Source organism: Lethenteron reissneri, chromosome 18, assembly GCF_015708825.2.
Source record: "Lethenteron reissneri isolate LAM-NWPU_2019-01 chromosome 18, ASM1570882v1, whole genome shotgun sequence".
Lineage (NCBI taxonomy): Eukaryota > Metazoa > Chordata > Hyperoartia > Petromyzontiformes > Petromyzontidae > Lethenteron > Lethenteron reissneri.
The window spans coordinates 8,784,486-8,808,321 of record NC_083796.1 but is presented as its reverse complement, the minus strand read 5'-3'; the positions used below and the strand labels follow the sequence as shown (position 1 = coordinate 8,808,321).

The following is a 23,836-nucleotide window of genomic DNA, read 5'->3' as shown; positions in this document are numbered from 1 at the left end:
ATAAACTATACACAAAAAGCATTTCTAAATGAGTTTCCTATCTGGATTTTTAAAGTGCATAGCTCCAGTGGCTTACTAATGTCGCACCTTCCAAGTCCTTTGGACGGCGTGTCCCATTAAGCGTGCAACTTTGGCACGTTGTTGCCGTGTAACTTTTTCGAACAAAATGGGATTGACGATGCATGTTTACCAGGATATCAGCATAACCGGTTATTTTGTAGTCATCAAAATTGGAATGAGCAATTTTTCGATTTAAAGCTTTCGTGACTGCAGGGATTCATCTTCTTGGTTCTTTCGGTAAAGTCACGGAGAAGGGAAGTAATAAAATAATAAAAATAAAACATAATAAAATAATATAATAAAATAATATAATAAAATAATGTATTAATGTAATAAAATAATATACTATAATAATATATTTTATTATGTTTTATTTTATTATTTTATTACTTCCTCTTCTACGTGATTTTATGGAATGAGCAAACTAAGTGAGCAAGCAGTTGCATTGATATGGTGGCTTTGTGTGTGCAGTTATAGTAACCAGGCTGATGTCATCAACTTGCCGCACTTGAGAACCGGGTTAATCACGCGTGACAGAAACCTCAATTGACGTGCTAATTACCCACTGAGCCGCCTATATCCCCACACGTATCACCTATGCCATCTGTGTTGAATGTAGTCATGTCCCAGAAGTTCAACCTCTGGGGTTGAACAGTGCTTATTTGTAGATGTACCTTCACACATTTACTTAATGATAGTTTTTTTTACAATTCTTATTTTTTTAGAAAGGGGGAATTGTCAACATTGCACGCTTGATTGTTTACAGAAAATACCGTGTTTGTAAGGGGTCTGCTTAGCTTTGTCTACCTTTCCACTAGCTATTTAAATCCTATACATTTTAATTGAGTTGTCAAATCAAATGTATTGTTGCACAAATTCATTGTCATTTAATTGCAGGTTTCATTTAACCATTTTAATCCTGTAGTTGCTTTTTGAATGGAGTACAAAAACTTTGGTCCATAGCTATCAGATGTTTTTATTACGATTTTGTATTATAATAACGTTGCTTTGTTGCATAAATGTTTTTTTTCTGACTGGGATTAGTATTTAACACCTGCCTCAATTTTATAATTTTAACATTAAGTGATTTTTTTCAGTTTATAACAAGCATAAAAATATCACAAATAGCCTTGGAGAAAGTCTAATTTATATATATATGTGCAGGTTACAGCAAAGAGAAAAACGAAAACAGAGAAAAATGGTGTAAAAGAGATTGTGCCACCGACCAAAAAGCCAAAACGAACCTGTCAAGCATTGGAGGACTCTGAAGCGTTTGCATCTTCCAGTGATGATCACGGTAAGTTCACTGTTTTGGCTATAACAACTGTCCGGCTCTGTTTTCCACAAATTACACTTTCAGCTCCTTCAACATCCAAATCCTTGGCCATCCTATACTCCTTTTTTGTTCTTCTATAATAGCCTTAGTTAAACCATCCTGTCATAGAATGTGGAAACGCTCACAGTGGACATGAGTTTCTGATGTCTTCCACGGTTGTGGGCAGTCACATTTTGGTGATTCTTTCCATTTGTGGATAAAGCTGCTGACACCTGCCGTAGCAAGTTTAGATATGATTTAAGTAGCCCACTGCTTGCTGGGAAAGTATGCTTCCTTATGGTTGGATGGTGGGACCCTATAATTGTAGGTGATGTTTACGTTTCCCCAAGTGTTTGTCCCATCAGTCTGCGATGCTGCCCAGTGTCCGGCGTAGTCTTCTACAGTATTCAAGAATGGCTTTTACAATTTCAGGGTGCATTATCGGGAGATAGTTGAGGTCTGTTTGAATGGGCAGGTGTGTATCTTGATAGTTTATAATTCATGGTGGGGGTGTGCAGGTTCGATATGGCAGAGTACCGGTAACCTAGGCTGTGGACTTGATTTTAGTCATGATTGCTAGCTACAATTGTCATCGCCGAATTCAGCTGGACAGCGACGTTCCGTGTGTGCGATGAGCCAAACTGGGAAGCAGCACTCAACCCGAGAGTACAGGCATCCCTCGATATATTGAACAGATATGTTCCTGAAAAGCTATCCTGAAATCAAAATTCCGTATTTCGAACTGTTTTCCCATTGAATTTCGTTATATAACACTGGTCAACAAAAAAAAAAAATCTGGCCTGGACTTTTGCAGCTGTTTTAGACTAATTTCAGGGTGCTGATTCCAAATCTGATCTCAGATTTGCTCTATCACATCTCATTTTTATGCTATCGGCATACCCCATTTTCATTGATTTTACCCGAAATTAACTCTGTCACATGATTGCAAGTTGTTGCGAGTCAGTGACTGCTTTAGTGTTAAAATATGGTGCTGTATTTTTAGGATAGTGTGTTTATAATATTTTACGTATATATCCACATTTATTTAATATTTTTCTTCTGCAGGGCGTGATCTAACAATGGCTACAACATCCGAAAGAAAGAAATGCAGTAATGACCCAGATATCTTCTGCTACATCTGTGGCAGCTTCACTTCTCAGGATCAAAGGCGCAACATCAATACCTTTGTCAAGAAGGTTTATCTTGCCTACTTTAAAGTACGACTTGGAGACCAAGACAAAAATTGGGCTCCTCACAAAGTGTGTAAAACCTGTGTTGAAACTTTGCGATCATGGTTTAAAGGAAAGAATGCTAAGCTGAAGTTTGGCGTGCCAATGGTTTGGAGAGAACCTACAAACCATTTGGATAACTGCTACTTCTGCCTTGTCAATGTGAAAGGTTTCAATAAGAAAAACAAACAACACTTACAATACCCAGATATCCCATCTGCCAGACGACCAGTTGAGCACTGTGAGGAAATACCTGTGCCTGTATTTACTGAGCTGCCAGAGATTGATGTTGAATCCCTCAGTTTACCTGCTTCTACAGATGATGATGATGCTCAGATCGAATATACGCCATCTGATGCAGATTGTGATAAAATTTCTCTGTTTAGTCAGCCTGAATTGAATGATCTTGTAAGAGATTTGTCTTTGCCAAAGCAGTCTGCTGAATTGTTGGCTTCCAGGCTGCAAGAGAAAGGACTACTCAGACCTGGCACAAGTGTCTCCTTTTAATTATCGTAACAGAGAAGCAGCACTGCGAAAGTACTTCCATTCAGATGGTCAACTTGTTATTGTAATGATGTTGAAGGGCTTCTTCTCAATATGGGACTGCCTGCATATGATTCAAGTGAATTGAGACTTTTTATTGACCGTAGTAAAAGGAGTTTGAAATGTGTTACTTCACAACAGAAATATATACGGTTCAATCCCAATTTGACACTGTAAAAATGAATGAAGAGTATGCCAACATCAAGATTGTTCTGGATAGATTGGAATACCATGTTAATGGATGGCTAATTTGTGTTGATTTGAAAATGGTGAATTTTCTGCTGGGTCAGCAAGGAGGTCACACCAAATACCCTTGTTTCCTGTGCTACTGGGACAGTAGGGCTACATTAGAACACTGGGTTAAAAAGAACTGGCCACCAAGAATCAGTTTGACACCTGGTGACAAGAACATCAAGAATGAGCCTCTGGTTGATAGGAATAAAATTGTATTTCCCCCACTGTACATACAACTTGGGTTAATGAAGCAATTCGTCAAAGCTCTTGATCACACTGGAGACTGCTTCAGCTGTATATGTTCAACCTTTTCAAGTCTCAGTGCCGAGAAGAAAAAGGCAGGAATATTTCATGGCCCTCAAATAAGAACACTCATCATGGATCCATACATTGTTACAACAATGGCTGCGGCAAATGCTAGAGCTTGGAATGCATTCTCTGATGTGGTGCGGAATTTCCTTCGGAACAGGAAAGCGGACAACTATCGAGAGATTGTGGAGAAGCTGCTCTTGAGTTTCCAAGCACTTGGATGTAGAATGAGCATCAAGGTTCACTACTTAGATAGTCACTTGGCCCAGTTTCCAGAGAACATGGGTCACGTGAACGAAGAGCAAGGTGAACGCTTTCATCAAGATGTAATAGTGTTCCAGGAGACTTGGATGCCGGGGTTGGAGGCACACGTATTTATTCCGTGTCGGTACAGCACAACACTAACATACAACACTGGAGGGGGTATCGGCCCCCTCACCCGTCTAACTGGGGATACACTCTCTAGCTACGCCTAGCCTACCTCTGGGTCCTCCACTAACGGGCTAGGGGAGGCTAGCTAACCCGACACTGGTAAGTCGGGCTCACGGTACCCGGAGTCCCAGACCAGCTCTTACAAGAGCACCGGCTCTGGCTCTCGGGACCACGCCGCTGGCTCGATCCTGTTCGGCCCTGATAAGGGCGGCGATCCAGGGGAGTCCAGGGCTCTATCTACGACGATCTTCAGTCTTCACTGGTTAGCTTCAACATCTCTTTCTGAGCCCTCCGGCTCATCCCCTTTTATACCAAAACCCCCGCTGAGGGGTGGGGCCCCGGGGGATCCCAGCTCTGAGTCAGCCCCCCAGGCTGCCCGATGCGGACGTCGCTGGGAGCACCTTCCCGTGCACCGACATAGCCACGCCCACTGTGTTTCTTTCCCATCTGATCCCATTGTATAACAGCCCCTCCGTAACACCCCTACAAAGACATTAAAGTTATGGAAGAACGTTACCAAGACCGATGGGACTCAAACATGATGACAGATTACTGCTGGTCCTTGATGAGAGACATTCCACAAGCTGTACATCGGAGATTGTCAAAGAAGAGGTCGTTTATGCAGATGTAACATCACTATTGTGAATGACCTTTTTGTATATATTTTTCTTATTTTCACAATTCAATTCTTACATGGTAATATGCATTCACTCACATTGATATGCAGTCACTCTCACAACTTTGTGCTACGGCTCATTAAATATTTGTTTCATTATTATTGTATTATCTTATTCTTGTATGGATGTCTGTTTAGCTTTTCTTATATGAGCATAAATTTGCAGTTTTTATTAAAAATGCAATATTTAATATCTCAAAAACCTGATGTGATAGACAAAAACTGATGCCAGACTTGGAATCAGCACCCCAAAATTACCTTACACCCGTTGGAATACCTTATTCCAGAAAAAGTGTGTTGACCAGTGTAATTGGAGATGTGTTGCTACTGAAAAAGGGTCCGGCTCCAAGGATGGATATGGAACTGTGGAGGGCAGAAGCATTCCCTACAAGTATCAGAATTTCAAGTTAATTCCATGATATTCTGAACTAAGCACACCCATTTATAAATGTGAGGTTGTAAAATAGCCCATGATATTGTGCCTTTGTTGTGGGGAAATATTAGGAATGGTTCTCAATTAAATTGAATACATGTCTCTGGACTAAATACATTGGAGTTTTGAATATAAATAAGCCAAGCAATTCATGAGGCTATGTTTTAAAATTGTTGGAAAATGGAACATTAAGCGTTATTGGTTGCTAAAGTAATACTTCTATTAAGTATAAAGCAACCAAATGAAACTGATGTGTTTTCATTAAAGCTTTTGGCATTTACAGAGGAGACGTGTGATACTCCAGCGGAGAAAAACTTGGCCCCTTCCACAGCAGAGAGGCTTCGGGGCTTCTCTTCAGAGGCTTTGGAAGAGGTTACGACACGAGCATCAAACAGAAAAGCTGGCTCCCACAAGAGTCGGGAAGCCTTGGATACAAGAAGGAGCTGCACCACGTCTGACATTAACCACAATGCAACTGCGGACTGAGAAGTCACGTAGCACATCGGCATTCCTGAGGAAGGTTTTTGTCGAACAGTGGACACTCGGAGAGACCGAAGGTGGCCGACTCCACACTAAATAAGCGAACAAAAACCATATACACGCCCTTGGAGCAACAATACCTGGATATTAAGGAACAACACAGGTGGTGCTTTGCTGTTGGTGGAGTGTGGCTACAAGCACCGTTTCTTCGGGGAAGATGCAGAGGTCAGGATGATATTAAAGATTTTAAGGGTGACTTAATTGTATCATTAGAAAGGTCATGTAACATGCAATTCATTAAACGTTTGGGTGGATGCTGCCACTGGACTTGCAATACAGAGGTTGCAGGCATGAAAGAGTAGGCCAAAATACCCTTTAAAAGATGTTTCTCGAGAACCTCTCGTGAAACCCCTTCTCCCAGCAGTGGCATGAGAGGGTAATTGCAGGGCAGCACCTTTAACCTTTAAAAAAATAATGCTTTTATATTTTAACTGTTAATTGTAGAAATTCTGATAGTGATATTTAACTTTTATTTATGGCATGCAGTTGTCGTGGGTGAATGTAAATTTGAGAAAAGCAAGATCATGTTCAAATTGATTGTACTAAATAAAATAATTGATACGGAGATAGAACTATAATATTCAGCAGAATATGTATACATACATCAATGATTGATGGCTGATGAATGATTATATGAAATGGTGAACCTAGAGCAGAATTAAGTGCTTTTGAAATCTGATCATGGAAAGCTACATACCAAAGTGGCTGAAGAAGAAAATATTAATCGTATATTATCCTTTATGACATGGGCACTAGAAAATAAAATGTAACAAAAGCTGAAAAAGTGCACGAAAGTTTAGAGATATGTTTGCTTGCCAGAGAGTAGCATGTTTCAAATAAATGCAAATTGGATAAATTTACTGTTCAGAAAAGTGGACTTGGGCAGGACACAGTGCTAAGATGGGATGCTAGCCATTCGACTAGATTCGTGACAGAAGGTTATCCAAAGAGAAATACCCAATAGGATGGTCAGTAAATGTCCAGCAGAGGTCGCAACCGGGTACCCAATACCCGTACCCTACCCGATACCCGGCTACCTGTACCCGGCCGGGTACGGGTACCCGTTTTCGACCCTGGTGCGGCCGGATATGGGTAGACCGTGAGTCACTGGTGAGGAACTGTCACTCATTTCCCAACGTCTTGTCTCTTCTCACAATTCAAGTTCCTAGAATCAACCCACCCGCACCTTCAACATGGCTTCATCCCAGAGGTCGCAATCAGGTACCCGATACGGGTACGGCCGGGTACGGGTACCCGTTTGTGACCCTGGTGCGGCCGGGTACGGGTAAGGAATCAAAACCCGTTTGCGACCTCTGATGTCCAGTTACTGAGAAAGATTGTGGCATCACAGGACCATGGGGATGACTGCACAATGGGGAGAGCCTTTTATCCAGCAGTGTATTAACAGTGGCTGCTGATTATGAGTTCGATTAATATCAATTGTGGTTTAACATTATCTTAACATATGACTATTATTAGCTACTTTAGACAATTATTATCTGTGTTAGATATATCGCTCTTTACACAGGAATATAAGAGCGCTATAAATCAGTTTACTCTTTCATATCTGTGTAAGGATATGATTACGTCAATATTTGTGAAAGTCCAGTAAAATGGTAAATGGAGAAACGGTAATGCTCAATGTGCAACTGTTACCATCCTGGCAACAGGGCATTTTTTTTATTGATGAACAAATTATTGGTTTAATCAATTAATTTCAGATTGCAGCAAAAGAACTGAACATCACCTGCCACCAAGACCACAACTTCATGACGGCCAGCATCCCGACACATCGTCTCTTCATCCACGTCCGACGCCTTGTGGCCAAAGGCTACAAGGTCGCGTAACTTTAGTATCTTCATTCTAGCACGTCTCTTTTCAGACCTTACAACACCAACGATGAGCTTCCATTTTCTCTGGTTTTGTACCACTCCTCCTCCTACATTCCTTTCCATATTTTACTTGAGGTTATCTTCACATCTTGTTGATGGTTTTACTCTAATCATTCCCATTGCACCATGTTCTTTTCTAGACTACTGCTGCCTTTTTCTCATATTACATGCTGCACAGTTTTATCAATAATTTGTTCGCACATTTTAAGAGCGCGATGCTCAAGGCATATTACAATTAAATATTATTATGCAAGTATCTACTTTAAACTGCATCACCATGGTTATCCAAGGTACGGAACTTTGGCAAATAGGGTTTTTCTGATATGTTAATTTCCTTAAGTGTGCAATTATCTAGTTTATGATTAAGTGCTCATTAAAGCTTGGGGGCAATTTGGCTTGAGTTTGATTAAGTGGTGAGGATTGTTTCATATGAAGAGACACGTGTATTTTTTTCGGGATAATTCTACAATTTTATGATAATTCTACTGTTGTACGTAAGTTATACTTGTACGTTATTATGTTTGCAGGTCGGTGTGGTGAAACAGACAGAAACGACTGCCCTCAAAGCTGCTGGCGAGAATAAAAGTGCTCTCTTCAGCCGCAAGCTAACAGCCCTCTATACCAAGTCCACACTTATCGGAGAGGATATCCTTGTGAATGTGCGGGTCAAGCACCTTGGTTATAAATTTGTGTATTATTTATTATGTGGCCAGATAACGGTATATTTATTATACAATTTAATTTAACATTAAGCATTAAACACACCAAAAATTATCTTGTCATAGGCCACTGTCCTAGCCTTACATTGAATGTCAGTCATTTACAAAATATATTGTATATATTTTAAAGCTGAAATGTTACTGTATATATCCTTCAGACGGATAGTACTACTACAGAATACTTTTTTTTAATTGCTGTACAATTAGGAAAAATATATTTTACATGTGGTATCTAACATAAATTAATTCTGTCACAGAGAAGCAGATGTTCCACTAGATGTCCCATTTGCTCACAGATGTTAACAAGATCCCTTGAGACGCAGCACAAATTTACCATCAATAACCAACTGCTGAAAATGTTTGAAGCTCTCTAACATGGGTTAACTGTAGCTATAGATCTCACAATTATACACATTTTACATTGGAGCAGGATTTCCCCAAGTCCAGTCTTCATGCCCTGCCACAGTGCATCCATTCCTATTTACGTCTTTGTTCACATACAAATGAAGCCATTACATACACACACGATCTCTGGGCTAATTTAAGTTGGCGCTGTATGTCATATGGGAATTGTTTACGAATCATCAGGTGTGTGCAGTGTGTATAAATGAGGGGTGTCCTGGAAAATACTTGATAACCCACTTTTTTTTAGAAAACATTGGTTTAATGGATAGCCTAACAATCTGTGTTTGATTCTTGTATCATCTCCTCTCAATTGGTCATGTAATTTAACTGAATAATTTAATTCACCGGCACTTAACAAAACCATACTTTCTGAACAGTGATCTTTTATAGGTAAACAAGTTATTCCAGGACATCCTTCACACGATTCTTGCACATCTATTCATTTGAATGTAGAAGATTGGAAAACATGAAAAGTTGCACCCGTGGTGTTGCTTGTGAACCATCGTTTTTGGAAACTGATATAAAAGGGTGGTCAAAAAGTCCTGAGGATGCCTTCATGGGAAAAAAAAATGTAACTTTGACCCTATAATATTATACTGCAGCTCCATATCAATGCAACTATTATATATTAATTTAATCTGCATGTAGGTTGCTGATTTGTAGGTTACTGATTTATACAACAAGAGTGTGTGTGGCAGATTCACATACTCTGCAGTTCTATAAACCTTTTCCGCCTACCGTGAATCCAAATGACCTGTCGACGGGACACTTAACGGCTGTGCACATGTTGACCCATTGGATCGGCTTGGAGAGGAGCCGGAAGAAGATGAGGATCAAACTGCTTCACCCAGCAGCTACCTGCTGTGTCTGAGTGAAGTGCCAAGCAGCTCCAGTCCCCGCCAGGGTGGTCAGAATGTCACCTTCGGCCTGGTGGTGAGTTTTGCAGCAATGGCATTGGCTTGCCAGGCACAATTGTTTTTGTTGCATGCGCTCTTATAAGCACTCTCATCATCATCATCATGTCATCGTGTGTTATCCCCAGACCTGGGATTGACAGTTTTTGAACTCCCCAAGCTGTTTTCTGCCCCTTATCTCGTGTTACATGCCACACTTCATATCAGCCTTGTGAACAAAAACTACTTCGATATGTTGTTGAGCTACACTTGACCTCCCTTTCAGTCTCTTCCCTTCAATATTGCCGTTAATGTACAAAGTTAGCCAATAATTAATGTTTTTGCCAGTAATGGACATTTTCGCCAGAAATGCATACTCGTCGGTGAAGCACATGTTGATGCTTCAATGGTTAATGTTAGATGAGTATGAACTGGCTATTGATTTGGAGGTACAAAGTGGGTCATACATTGGTAGTTGATTGTAAGACACTTCTATTTCACTACCAGGTGGTGGCAGCAAAACCTCTTTAAAAGGGAATGGGCATACATTGACTCTCATTTTTGGAGGTTGGGGATTGCAATCAATCGGTACGTCTGTATAAACCATAGGCCAGAAGTATAGAAGCTGTAAACATCCCTGGATGTACTGTTGTGCAGTGATGTCAAGGGTTTTGTATGGAGAAAGCCAATTTTTGTTCTCTACCATTAAAGGTGAAAATATTTTACTTAAGTATGAAAGGCTTTTCTTAAAGATGTCTGGGAGATTACCGCCCTTTGTGAGACAGGATTGACATTGCAGTTTATACATGGATTAAGAATCTACAGCGTATGAACATAGTATAGTGCTCAATATGTGCATCGAATCACCTGTTAAAATTAATGTATGATGTATCCAAACTATATGGTAATGTTACATTTAACAAGACCGAACAAACAATAATATTTTTCGATTTAAAGCTTTCGTAACGGCAGGGATTCATCTTCTTGGTTCTTTCGGTAAAGTCACGTAGAAGGGAAGTAATAAAATAATAAAAATAAAACATAATTTATTATGTAAAAAGGGAAGTAATAAAATAATAAAAATAAAACATAATTTATTATGTAATAATTTATTATGTTTTATTTTTATTATTTTATTACTTCCCTTCTACGTGACTTTACCGAAAGAACCAATAGAGAAAACAAGAATATATGAAACTTTTATTCTCAACAAACAGAATAAACAAGACGCATTGTAAACCTGAGTACGAATGAAACTAAATAAAAGCAGTCCCTGAATACAATTGTGACCAAGAATCGTGACAATTCATTGAGGATGAGTGGGGGGGGGGGGCATTCAGTTGTTACCTGCCAATGAATTCGATGCCACTTTCCAGATCATGTACCATACAAATGTACTGTACTGTAAAGTTGGTTGCCATCGTACAACACTATCCCATATACCCTTTATAAAGAAATTCTAGAACAATTAATACAATTGTTTAAGATGCAGGGGCACAGCCACCAATTTATGAAGACAATCAAGAATACCTTCATCTTTTATCAAAATAACGTTTACTCCAAAATATCCATTGTCAATAAAATTATTAAGTTGTAACCACCACATGATCATTGCCTCCTATATAAGCCCAGTGACAGTGTTCAATTACATCCGCAGATGAATTCAACTGAAGGTTTCATGCACACACAGCCGGTTGCTTTTCTCGTTTGGAGCGTGTCAATGCCGTGTTATTTTCTTCGGGGGTCCCATGGTATACCCTCCACCTTATTTAACCTGCAGGTTTCATCAATTCCGCAGTAAAACAAACTTGCCCAAAACCCCGCCTTCCAATCTAGAATGCTTGAATTAGAGCGTGAATGCTTGGGGCTTGGGCAACCTAGAGATTCGCAAAATAGGACAGCCTTTTTTTTAGCATATGCCATTACGACATTCCATTTGTCTACTCGGGGAAATAGCAGGAAACAGGATTGAGACTTAACAGCTCACATTGTTCCAGTTTCAAATTGTCGCACACGAGGCCAGCATGCTTCAGTGATTGTCAAATATGGGTATAGTGTGTGTAGGTGGCTGGCCGAACTGCCATTGCTGTACATTCTATTATGAGGTGAGTCCCTAGGGGAAGGAGTGGCTGTGGCTTTATATTTGCTAGAACAGGACGATGAATGGGTGCCGCTAATGAGTTTCGGATTATGAGCTTAATTTATTATCGTGTACAAATATCACAATTTATTTACTACACCTGCCCTCTTGCTAGCATGTAAGGAGTGAATGGAGGTTTTTATTCAATACTGCACCAAACTTAAGCGCGCCTCATTCACACAATGCTGACTATATCCCAAAATACCTTACAGTTATTACTTATTTTAATTATACCTCTGAGGTGCATTATTTCATATTGTGTGGTCTTGTTAACACATACATTGACGAGACAATATAGTTTATAATTTTATATAAAAGCCTTTCACATTGAAGTGACATCAGTAATATTTAGTGTCCCAAAAAACATGAAAGGTTACCATCGCAAGAACCAGATAGGTTGGAAAGAACAGTATGGCTAATTAGCTTAACCATATGCAGATCAAGCATGGGTAGAATGCGAGGGAAACACAATTGTGTATATAACTTCTTGGTTCTTTCGGTAAAGTCACGTAGAAGGGAAATAATAAAATAATAAAAATAAAACATAATAAAATCATTCTCACGACGTTTCGGCCACAACGCAAGCAGCCGTCCTCAGGTGAAGAACAGGTCTGTCGGAAAGACAGCGTCTGAATGAACACCACCATGCTTGGCAGCGTATATTTAAGCTGGGTTGGAGGGGGAAGAGCACCTTGTGTCTATATGTTCAACTTTGTTCACACTCTACGTAACCAACAGTGCTAATCGGAGGTGCACTGTTAAAGCTTTGCATTTTACTTGCAGGCTTAAAACACGGATTTTGGCATTGATGTAATTGTGATGATAACATCTAGATTGCAAAATTTATTCACATTAACTATGCATGCATGCATTTCACAAGAAGCACCATTTCTTCTAGCACGTTGCTGCTTTATTTGTTGTGCTGAGTGCATTTTCAAACCATAGACTTGAATGTCTTCTTTACATTTTTGTTTTATCATGTGTAGGTGCAGCATATAAGCAGTGCTATGTAAATTATGTTTCATAAGTAATTCGTTCCAAATACAGCTTGGGTTAATCACGAGACACCATGGTCACCCTCATTACAATGCACCCCCATCTCATTTTTGAAGTCGGATAAGTCTACTGAACACAAAAGGGCTGTTAATTAAGGTAGTGCATGCTTCTAATCTCTCCTCTGGTGGCATAACAACAGTACATCTTTGGAGCTCACAGCCTGATGATGAATATTGATTGGTAGAATATATTGTTTTTAATATTTTTAGCAGTCATCAAAATCACGGAAATAATTGATTCACAGTATGAGGCCATTCAGAATACTGAACCTGAAAAGGAGACATTTATAAGGCACAAAAAAATAACCGTAAAGCAGATTTAATATTTTAATGCCTCTTTACATAGCTGACATTAGTTTTCAAGAGTGGTAACATGGAGAGATATTCCTATTCATTTATTCAACGCAATTATTAGTGCTTACAGTACATACATAGAAGTGTGTGTGAGAATGGATTATTTTTCTTGTATGGTATTTGTAATACATTGCAGCCACTAGATTTACCACATTGTTCAAATATATATTCGTTCATAAAATGTTCACCTGTCATCTTGAAAGGGCATTGAATCACATTTTTATTTGTTTATCGTTTTGAGACATTTATTTTAGTATAAAAGTCATGGTTAATCACCTGTTAATACAATTATCTTTCTGAGTGATGCTGTGGTTATCAAACCGGGCTATACTACTTGACTGGCAAGACTCTTATGCACCAATTGTGACAATCTCTTCTTTACAACGGTTTTGATGTACCATTCTCAGCTGGAGGATGAATCAGCCCTTTAACTTATCCCTTTGAGTTTTATAATATGAGTAGTAAGTACTTTGTGGGATACCATGTTGACTTTAACCATGGGTTAACTCGCACCTGCCATCGCAATGTGCACTTTTCAGTTTCATTTATTAGGACTTACCCTGTGAGCCATTCGGCTCTTGATTTGGGTTCAACCGCAACAAACAATAAAATTACAAGATATACCTAAAATTCATTGTACACAAATCTAAACATCGTGTACAAAAAGTGCCAAAAATTCCATTTCGATGTTTGATCCCAATAACAATCATAATACAATACCACTGGCTCTTGACTGTCACAGGTCATGAGCGCTTTCACGTATAAATGAATGGGAAACTAATTTGATTTTTCCACACTATATTAGAAAAAATGTTGCTGGCTGGATTCCTGCCTGACTGGCATGCAAGCACGTGTGCGCAGTGGTGATATCACCACGCACATCTGCATGATGATGTGACCCACATCCCACCGCGTTGAACTGGGTTTGTGCCATTGGGCTGATGTCATACCTCCACCCCGGTCGTGTATTCCACACAAAAGTGATAGAAGAGATAGGAGAAGGGTGGGGAATAGAAATGGCATGAATCGGAGAGGAAAGATATAGAGCAAAACAGAAAGAGGAGAGCGAGGGAAAGCGACAAGCAGTGGGAGAGAGGATTAGGGAAAGGCAAGAGAGATTGAGACGTGAAAGGGAGAGGTGGGAATAAGGAGCGCGAGGGTGAGAGGTGAGAGAGATACAGGGAGAGAGATAGGGGAAAGGAAGTGAGTGAGATACAATGGAGAGAGGAGAAAATATACTGGTTTACTGAAAAGAATGGACAGACGTATAGTCACGTCCAAAAGGACTTGTGGGTCGCTAGTTTTATCGGTTGGCCTTTACCTAACTTTGGAAATTCCCTGCCGCATTTAAAATGCCTTTGCTTCTCACCACTCAGGCAGTGCAGCCCAGCACTGGAGAGCTGCTGTTCGATTGCTTCGAGGATGGAAAGTCACGCCTGGAGCTGGAGAGCAGAGTGCTCTCACTGCAGCCCGTGGAGTTGCTCATCCCAGCCGCTCTTTCCGACGAGACTGAGAGGGCGCTGTGCTCGCTCACAGCCAATAGGTAAGGCCAGAAAACTGGATCACGTCGCTGACGATACATTTGTCTGATTGCGAAAGCCTCGGCATGAAAGCGAGTGCCCTTTATAGTCCCACAGGTGTCACTGAACCATAGGCTCCTTAACCCTTTCCTGTTTCGAGACGACAGCAAGTTGGAGGGTGGGTCCCGTTCACCGCTGGATCTCGAAACGCGCAAGCGGTTCAGCGTTAATTCTATTTAGAGAGGCATTGTGCCGTTGTTTTTAAAAACATTGTACTCACCGCAGAGAACCTTAGCAACGCTACCGCACTCTCAAACTGTGCCACACGTTCTCCCGCATGGCCTTGTGGGAGCCTCGGTACTGATAAAGATATTTTATTGCAGTTTTTCTTCCGATTCATTTAAAATTTGGTGGAATCTTGGTGCACGAGTTTGAATGAATCGGGAGTGATACCTGAACTGGTCTTGGAACCCTCCCACCCTTCACAAATGTGCATTGAACAGCATGGTGACATATGGTCAAACAATCTTCATAACCAACAAGGTTGGAGAGGCCTTCAGTGGATTGACTAAGGGCAGTGAATTGTACGTTCATGCCGTGACTGAGTTGCCATTTTAAATATATTTCATCTTTGTCTTATTAATCAAAACACAATTGAGCAACCTTAAAAAAGTGGAAACTGTTATTTTATAGTTAAGAGGCTTTTGTATGCCAGTTGTGACAATTGACAAGGAAAAAAAAACATGGATTGTGAAAATATCTCATTTTAAAACTAGAATAAAACAAAGCTCTTGCCAAGATTCACATATATTTCAGAGCCTATTCTGGTAAGCATATTTAATCAATGAAAATAAAAATTGTAAACATTAATTATTTTGTTATTTGCTTAATACATGGGGAAACTGGCAGTACACTGGTGCACGTACCCAGCAAATGCAAATGTGGCTTTCCCTGTATCACAATCAAGTATGAGTGCTGAATCAACATATATTTCCCTTCATGTATTGCTTCAGTCAGTGCACTTCATTGCTCTTGAATGAACTCATTTAAAAGTAAATGAGCCTGTTCTGCACGGATATTTTCACAAGCAAAATCCATTTTGTACATATTTTAAAACAAAGTGGATGGGTGCAAATCTCTTTACTGCCTTCTCTCTGTTTAATTTGCGAATTTACATTTTCTTAAAGGTCCTGTTCATATGTTTGTCAAATGTGTACTTCGGTAATCTGTTATGCTTTTAAAGATGTGCTGAAATGTTCTGGAAACATTGTACATTGGACTATTTCAGACATTTTTGTACCTTAAGATATCAATCACAGAGGTTAACGTTTTTAAGTTGATTAATTTGTGAATTTTATAAGATTATTTTAAGTGCAATAGGGCAATGCATTCTTGTTAAGCACGTTTTAATGTACACTTGGACAATAATTTATGAAAAAGGTTTTAGGTTTACTTTTTTACTGGTAAAATTATCTGCCATGTAGTAGAAAAAATGATGTGAAACTGATTATAGCAACATCTATTTGCATTGCATTGTTGTTACCATGTGGAATAGATGTCTTTCGCAGTAAACATCACATTCACTGCTCTACAAATGTATCAAGTTAGCTGTGTAGTTTGACAAGAACAAGACGTTATTTTGCTGGAAACTTACCGAAATGCATCATTCGTTTGATCCCCTAATTGGGATGCCACTGGAGTTATGCATTTTTAAATATAGATTGAAAACAAATTTATTTAGAACTGCTTTTTGTGTATAGTTTGATGTCCTTCCCCCACACCTCCTATGCACAGTGGGAGAAGTTCAACATACATGCATATTCACATCAACTGAAGAATGTTTTAAACACGTCAAAACTATGCGATACTGGGTATTATGCCCAATATAACTAGATCAAGTATAATTTGCATTGGTGGCTAAGTCACTCAACACAGTGCACAGCCAAACTGTGCGTCCAAACACAAGAGTAAGGCCTCTTTGCAAAAGGCACTGTCCAATTTTGGCACTTGCTTGTTTGCCCGGCTGTCTCTACAAAGTATTGTGGACCCAGGTCAGTGCTCTCCCATCTCTCTCACTGTGGCGTTGCCAAACAATGAAGAGCGGCTGATTAAATTATCTCGTCACTGTCTCGATGCTGCCACTGCTTACAAACACCATGGGCAGGATGCCCCTAACTGACAAATTTGGAGCATGAACAATAGTGCCAGTGCTAAGGGTGAAGTCAAGAGGAAGCTGTGTTTGTTTGTATATTAAATTAGGACATACCTTTGCATGTGAATTAAAGTTTTATATCCACATTTATATCGGTGTGCTTTAATTGACAAATTTCATTTTTTTCATTTGAGAATGAATTCAGTAATTCAGCAAACACGGCAAAGTAAACGTGATCTGTGGACAATATAAGCGGCTTAAGCACTGGTCAATCCATTGCCCCTCCCCCTTTTCCAATGACGGGCTTTCACGATTCAACGAGAGTTAATTTAAAGTGGAAGGTTGGGCTATTTCATTACGCTTGTGTATTCATTACGCTTGTGTATTAAGGCAGCATTAGAATAAGTAATGAATACATATTTTATCTTATTCTGGGGAACGTCCACATGCAACTATTTGAAAGAGCATTACATTATATTTTGTAGTGTTCCACATTTTTCCGTTACCGTGTAATGAATGGGTTAATGAAGGCATCCAAGCTGACCTGTGTGATCTGCATTTCATCAGGGTCGTTGGTGGTGTCCTGGGCTAGCATAGTTGGCGTGCCTTGGACAGAAATCTGCAAGGCCGTATTGTAGAGCTCCCCTCCCAGATTCACAAAAGATTACAGGCTTGGTTTGCTCGGGGCTCAAGGTGGCCGATTCATGAAAGTGGTGCGGCGGTGACCCAGTCGGGGCATTCTGGCTAAGTGCTGTCATGGGTTATTTTGTGTAGTCAGAGTGTCTGTGGCCAATGTTATGACTAAACAGGGTTTTGATACTTGCGTTCAACCCGGTTTTCATAGTTGGCCACCGACACGCTCCGCACCCACCCACCTTCCTCGCAAAAGTTTTTCCTCACCTTCGCAAATTGGCCAGTGGTGTGTCGGTAAGAAAGTGAAGTGTACAGTTGTGCTTGCGTGGCTTGTTGTGTTGAGTTGCCATTGTTATCCAGGAAGTCAGACTTGGCTTTTCCTGCATCTGGTCAGGAGCAATTGTCATTGAAATTAGGTTTAATTCGACTGTCAGTGTGACTTTAGAAAGTGGGTGACAGAAGAGGGGCTCGACAGGGGGAGCTATGTGGGGGTGATGGCTGCCTGCAGTAGCGTGGGCTTCCTGCTAGTGTCGTATCTGCCTATTCTAAATGTTAGTAAATGTATAGTACAGGATTGTGTTGGGAACAACACTTGGCTTGCATAATACACATTCAGCAGGACCACACATGGCTGTCCATAATGCATATCCAGTGGGACCACACATGTTGTAATAGGTTTTTCACTAATGCGCAAATTCATTATTAGCTCATTGTCAAATGTTAAGTGCTGCATTTGCAAAAAAAGCCTAACATCTGGCATGACAATCTGGACTTCAGTAAAGAAATGTCAGCCACATGCTTAGTGTCATGTTTGAAGATAATTGTGCGAGATGCATAGGGATTTTAATTCCACATTCAGAGCCAAGTGGTGTAGATTTGAAAAGACTCTTTACCTGAGCACCAGCAGCTTTTTTTAGAGTACCCATCTTTCTATCCTAGAAATGGTTTTGCCATTGACTGTTACACAAAAATGATGGTCTGTAGCTAAGACATGATTTTTTTTAGTCCACTGCTGTATGAATTCCTCCTCCCCACTCTGTGTTGGTACTGAGGGGTTATTTGCCCATACTTCACCATGATGGATAGTGCTCGTTGGCAAAGGGGGATTGGTTATGAGATATCACTCACCACTGACAATAGCCATAGCCGGCATTTGGACTCCAATTACAGAATTCATAGTGCATAGCTTAATCGCTGTGCCACTGCTTCACCGATGAAATTATTCACACTATTTCCACATTTCGTTTTTTGTGACATTGATGGGTTTTTTGAATGCCAGTGTTTTCATTTACAAAATAGATATTAGTTTTTTGAATTATGATTAGGTGGCACTGTTGGATTGGTTCTGGTAGTTTAGCAGCAAACGAAACGTAAATTCACCGACTGCCCTCAGCCAGTATCTGACCAGCCCTTAATGGAATGTTTGATATTTTCTCTTCAGCCAGCAGAGGAGTGTCAGGAGAGTGTGAAAGGCTCCTTTGGTGACAGCTGCTGGCAGTGTCCTTTGAGACTCGATAATTAGGTGCCAGCCAAGCAAACTAAGGATAGCGAAATTGTGGCAGTTTGTTTTTGCGAATAAATTTAAGTGAAAGGCAACAATTATGTTTTTAAAAAGAAACAGGATTACCAGAAGGTTTGTCTTGATAACAAACGGTAGTTCAACATAAACTACAGTAGCTAATATTTTGCTGGCTTTTATGGTCATGTACTAAAGATATACGATACTATTTATTATCCATATACCAAATATAGGTCCTCTCTGAATACCAATTTGAAGCCATATGTTTTTTTGGTATTTTTATTGTATTTTTTTTACACTTGGAAACTTTGTATTCTTCTTTCTGTCTTTCTGTGTCTCGTTTGTCTCTTTCTCCTGATATGTATATGTCTGTCATGTCTCAATTTGTGTATCCCCGTCTTTTTCCCTATGGCTCTGCATCTTGTCTCTCTCTGCATTGCTGAGTGTCTCCCTCTGCCTGATCTCTGTCTCGCCATTGCCATGTGCTGGTGGTGGAGGTTGTTGCTGCCACAGCTCTGATCTCCTGTGCTCACCTTCTCCCTTCCTGCCTCATCCCCACGACTGCCCATGGTCATCACGTGAACTTACTGTTTGCGATATCTTCTCTTAAATTCTGTTGAGTGTGATAATATAACTAAAAAGCCCACCTGTATGCGGCCATGTGTAAAATCAGTGAATGTTAAGTGCACTTTTACTCGTAACGTTTTCTATTTACAATGATTCGTATCAGTTAAATATACAGTGGTGGTTCATTTGAGTTGTTACTAAGTGACTTATTTGCACTTTAATTCATTATAGACCTCCAGTAATTAGCTTGCCAGTGAGACTGCCTCTTCATACCAGGATAATTAGAGGGATGTGCTGGCGTTATTATGAGCTGTCCCAGGGGAGAGGAATATGGTTGTCACCTTCAGGGTTGGACCTGTCCTGCAAACACCCACTGGTGATCACATTTTGAGTGGGGAATCCCTTCCTGCTACAAGCTGTGGTGCTGTGTGCGTGTGTGTACGCGATGTGCTCATCTGGCAGGCTTGGCATATTTGCGCTTGTGTGTGGGAGCCAAGGATTATAATGATTGTGGAATGCCTGCTCTGACATTTGCTTTAAAATGCTATGCTGTTTATAATTTGCCTATGCATGTGATAGGATTACAATTTATATAGATTGATGGTATTTTATGTGGAGTATTCCAAAGGGTTTAAAGCTATTTTGTAATTGAAAAATGGCATAACATGCAGTGGTTTATATTTATCAGGACATGAATCAGTATTTATTGAAACACATAGTTTTTCCTTTTTTAACACTTTGTTTCAATTAGCTTTTTATTTAAGTGTTAAAGTAATATCCATTGTACAACTAGACATGTATGTTACAATTATATAATGATAAACTAATGTGATGCTTTTTTAACCTGAGTTTTTCACCAAAAAATCCATCCATTCGACTAAACATTAATTATTTTTGTTCATGAATCCCTTTGTGTCTACATTGGATGGAGCACTTCAATTGAAATATAGTGCTGAGTCAGTCAGGTGTTGCCACACCAATACAATTGGAAGAGGCATTTTACTGGTAGGAACCTCCTGGTTACACCAGCCCACGGGATTATTGTGTCCGTCCGTCGTGCAGGGAGGGGCTGGGTGTGGAGGGAGGGGCTGAGTGGGGAGGGTCTGGGTGGGGAGGGGCTGGTTGGGGGAGGGTGGGGCTGGGTGGGGACGGTGGGGCTGGGTGGGGAGGGTGGGGCTGGGTGGGGAGGGGCTGGTCACCCCGTGGTGCCCTTATAAAACTCAATGTTTAACCTACTCACACCGGCTTGTGCCCGCCCTCACAGTCGGGCATATTTGCGGAATACAGCACGCCTGCCGTTGACCCTGGCCATTGACCGAGCAACCCAACGTTCCTACCAGCTCCCTTCGCAGGAATGTGTTTCCACACATACTATAAGCAGAAACAAAGATTATCTAAATTGTAATGGGCTAAGAATATATGCGAGGCCATCTGCAGCAGATTAGCTGAAAGCAATATAGCCCTTATTAAAGCTGTATATCAGCTACGTGCTTTCGGACAACATCCCACTAATCCTCTGCCAGTGCAAAGGATTAGTGGGATTTCATGAAGCACTTGTTCACTCACTCTTAAAGTAAAATGGACTCACCAAGTTGATACTTTAGCATAAATAACTGAATGAATCACATGCTATTGGTAGGTTGTTGAATGTACTATATATATATACAATAGTGTTCAACTCCCATATCAATCCACTGCTGGATGAAAGCTTCCTTATCCTGTGTCGGTCATGAGGGGTCTTTAACCATACTTCGTCACCTTTGTTAATGTGGGTTGGTAAAGGGGTGGCCCAGAACCGGTTCAGAATTCACTCACCACTGGATTCATCTTCTTGGTTCTTTCGGTAAAGTCGCGTAGAAGGGAAATAATAAAATAATAAAAATAAAACATTATACAATAATTCTCACGACGTTTCGGCCACAACGCAAGCAGCCATCCTCAGGTGAAGAACAGGTCTGTCGGAAAGACAGCGTCTGAATGGTCTTTCCGGCAGACCTGTTCTTCACCTGAGGGTATGTACACTGGCAGTAGTGCTGAATGACAAGGGAGTAAATTGTGGAGGTTGTAATAAGCTATTTGTAAAATAGTTCATTGCAAACAGTGCTGAAATGTGCACACTGTTGCATTTTTTTATATTTTGGTTCAGATTGAGATGCCGTTGCAGACATTATGAGTTGCTGATACGATTATTTCCCATTTATGCATAAATATTACATGTTTAAGTCTCAAAGTCTCAAAGAAATCCAAAATTGTCGATTAGTTATTCTGCAAATTAATATTTTCCCACATCGAATATTCAATTTGGTTGGTTCTCTTAAAAACATGTAGAGGTTTCACTGTATTTGTTTTTGAGTATCAATATTTTTTGCTTGTGCTGTTTTTACCAAAAACAGAACCTTCTCAGAGTGCAGAAAATATGACAATAACATTAATTGATGATTGAACAGAGGAGGGTTTTTCTTCCTTTCCTAGATTAACTTGATAGTTAGAATCAATTGTCTATTTAATTGGATTTTTTGGTGCATAACTGAAAGTGATGCTGCTCTACATATTATTGGGCCGCACTAACACATGATAATTGTTACACTTGATCTGCTTGAATGGAACTTTAGCCCTGTTTATGTTTGTGCAAATTAGTCATGGGCTAAAATGTCATGTGTTTTTTTAGCTAAGTCTTAACAATACCAAACAGCCCCAAACAGAGCACCCCAGATGATCCACTTTAAATTTCTTCTGTTCATTTGTGGTGCTTGCATGAAGCTGTATTTAATCGTCACTGGGCAATTAGCACACATTTTTGAATTCGTGTAGAGATAATTTTGTTGTTAAATGGATAGTGGCAAGCAGTACAGTGTTTCCCAGTATGACAAGCACAACAGACCCAAAGAAAAACAACAAAAAAACAGTGATCCCTGGGGCTAGAATGTGCCTCCTCTCCACTGATCTCTGATTCGTTTTGACGCTGCATAACCATTGATGTGTCTTCAGGCTCAGCAGTGAAAGCAGTCTGTATCTAAACAAAAAAAATCCACCTATCATCTTTATGCTTGAGTTGTCATTGCAATGATTGTCGATGCCACCTTACAAGTGCAAACAGTCTCGTGTTGTTGTTGTTGCAGCTCGCAGGGTGACGATCGGGTACGTGTTGAACGTGTGGACGTTGATCTGTTTGAGCACAGCCGAGCCTTCCAAGCCGTCTCGCGTTTCTTCGGGGCCGAGAGTTTGCAGTCCAACTGCAATCATGGTAATATATTTGATTTGCTTCTGGGATCTCCCCAAACTGAGCTGCAGCACAGGCAGACTTGTATTTGCAGATTTGAATGATTTGACTGCTGCAAGTTTATTGCCAACAATGGGAGTTGCTCGAAGTTTGATTTCAATCTCCCACTTGGAAATGTAAAACTATTAGAATTGTGGTAGTTAAAGCGAATATTATGTCGTGGCTAGGACTCTGAATGAGGTGCTGTTTAGATGCCCTGCAGATGATAAAGAGTGGCCCAGATGGTAAAGAGTGGCCCAGCATGGTTCTGGTTTTATTAACATCTTGCCTTTAACTTTATATATTGACCAAAGTTAATATAAATATTCATGTTACAAAATATTTAGAGCCAATTAATGCGGTAATACTGATAATTTGTGGAAAATGGTCAAATAGATAGAGAAAAGTTACTTGCCCATTTTTACACGAATATATGAATTTGCCTCTAATTAATTTTATTCTACGTATAAATATAATAATTAGTGTATACATACTTTTAATTAATTAAGCATTAATTTTAATTATGGTAGAAAACAAAAAACCCATTAATTAACTTTTACCTAGTATTAGCTGTGTAATTATAGTGGCATGTAAATAACTAATTAATACGCCCTAGTAAAACCTCAAGACAGTTTTGATTGCCAGGAAGAATTACAGGCTTTCTTCCTCAGTAACTTAATTATTTAAAAAATCCCATTACGCTACAGTGACCTCTGTATAAGTTTGAAAATCAAATTCCAAAGTTTTAAAATTGGACATCACTGCATCTAATCTTGCCAGTTCAATAATATTTTGAGCTTGGGCACAAAGGAACGGGTTCTATTGGTTTTGCCTACCGCAAGATAACATTTCCTCCAAAGAATAGTCATGAAATGGTCTTATTTATCCTCCACAGGCTTCTGCTATAAGAAGCTGCAGATAAAAATAAAGTAATGAAACCAGGCTGACAATAAAAAA

At 39.9% G+C, this 23,836-nt stretch overlaps 1 protein-coding gene across 1 annotated transcript in view; it reads left to right on the top strand.

Moving 5' to 3' along the window:
• The window catches only part of LOC133343833 (DNA mismatch repair protein Msh3-like), a 70,383-nt gene that overhangs the window by 1,218 nt on the left and 45,329 nt on the right, over positions 1-23,836 (top strand). The window contains 10 exon segments of the mRNA XM_061553734.1: positions 1,225-1,357; positions 5,515-5,714; positions 5,716-5,748; positions 5,750-5,872; positions 5,874-5,936; positions 7,493-7,609; positions 8,191-8,310; positions 9,574-9,720; positions 14,606-14,772; positions 22,740-22,864. Of these exon segments, the coding sequence (XP_061409718.1) occupies positions 1,225-1,357; positions 5,515-5,714; positions 5,716-5,748; positions 5,750-5,872; positions 5,874-5,936; positions 7,493-7,609; positions 8,191-8,310; positions 9,574-9,720; positions 14,606-14,772; positions 22,740-22,864 (1,228 nt within the window).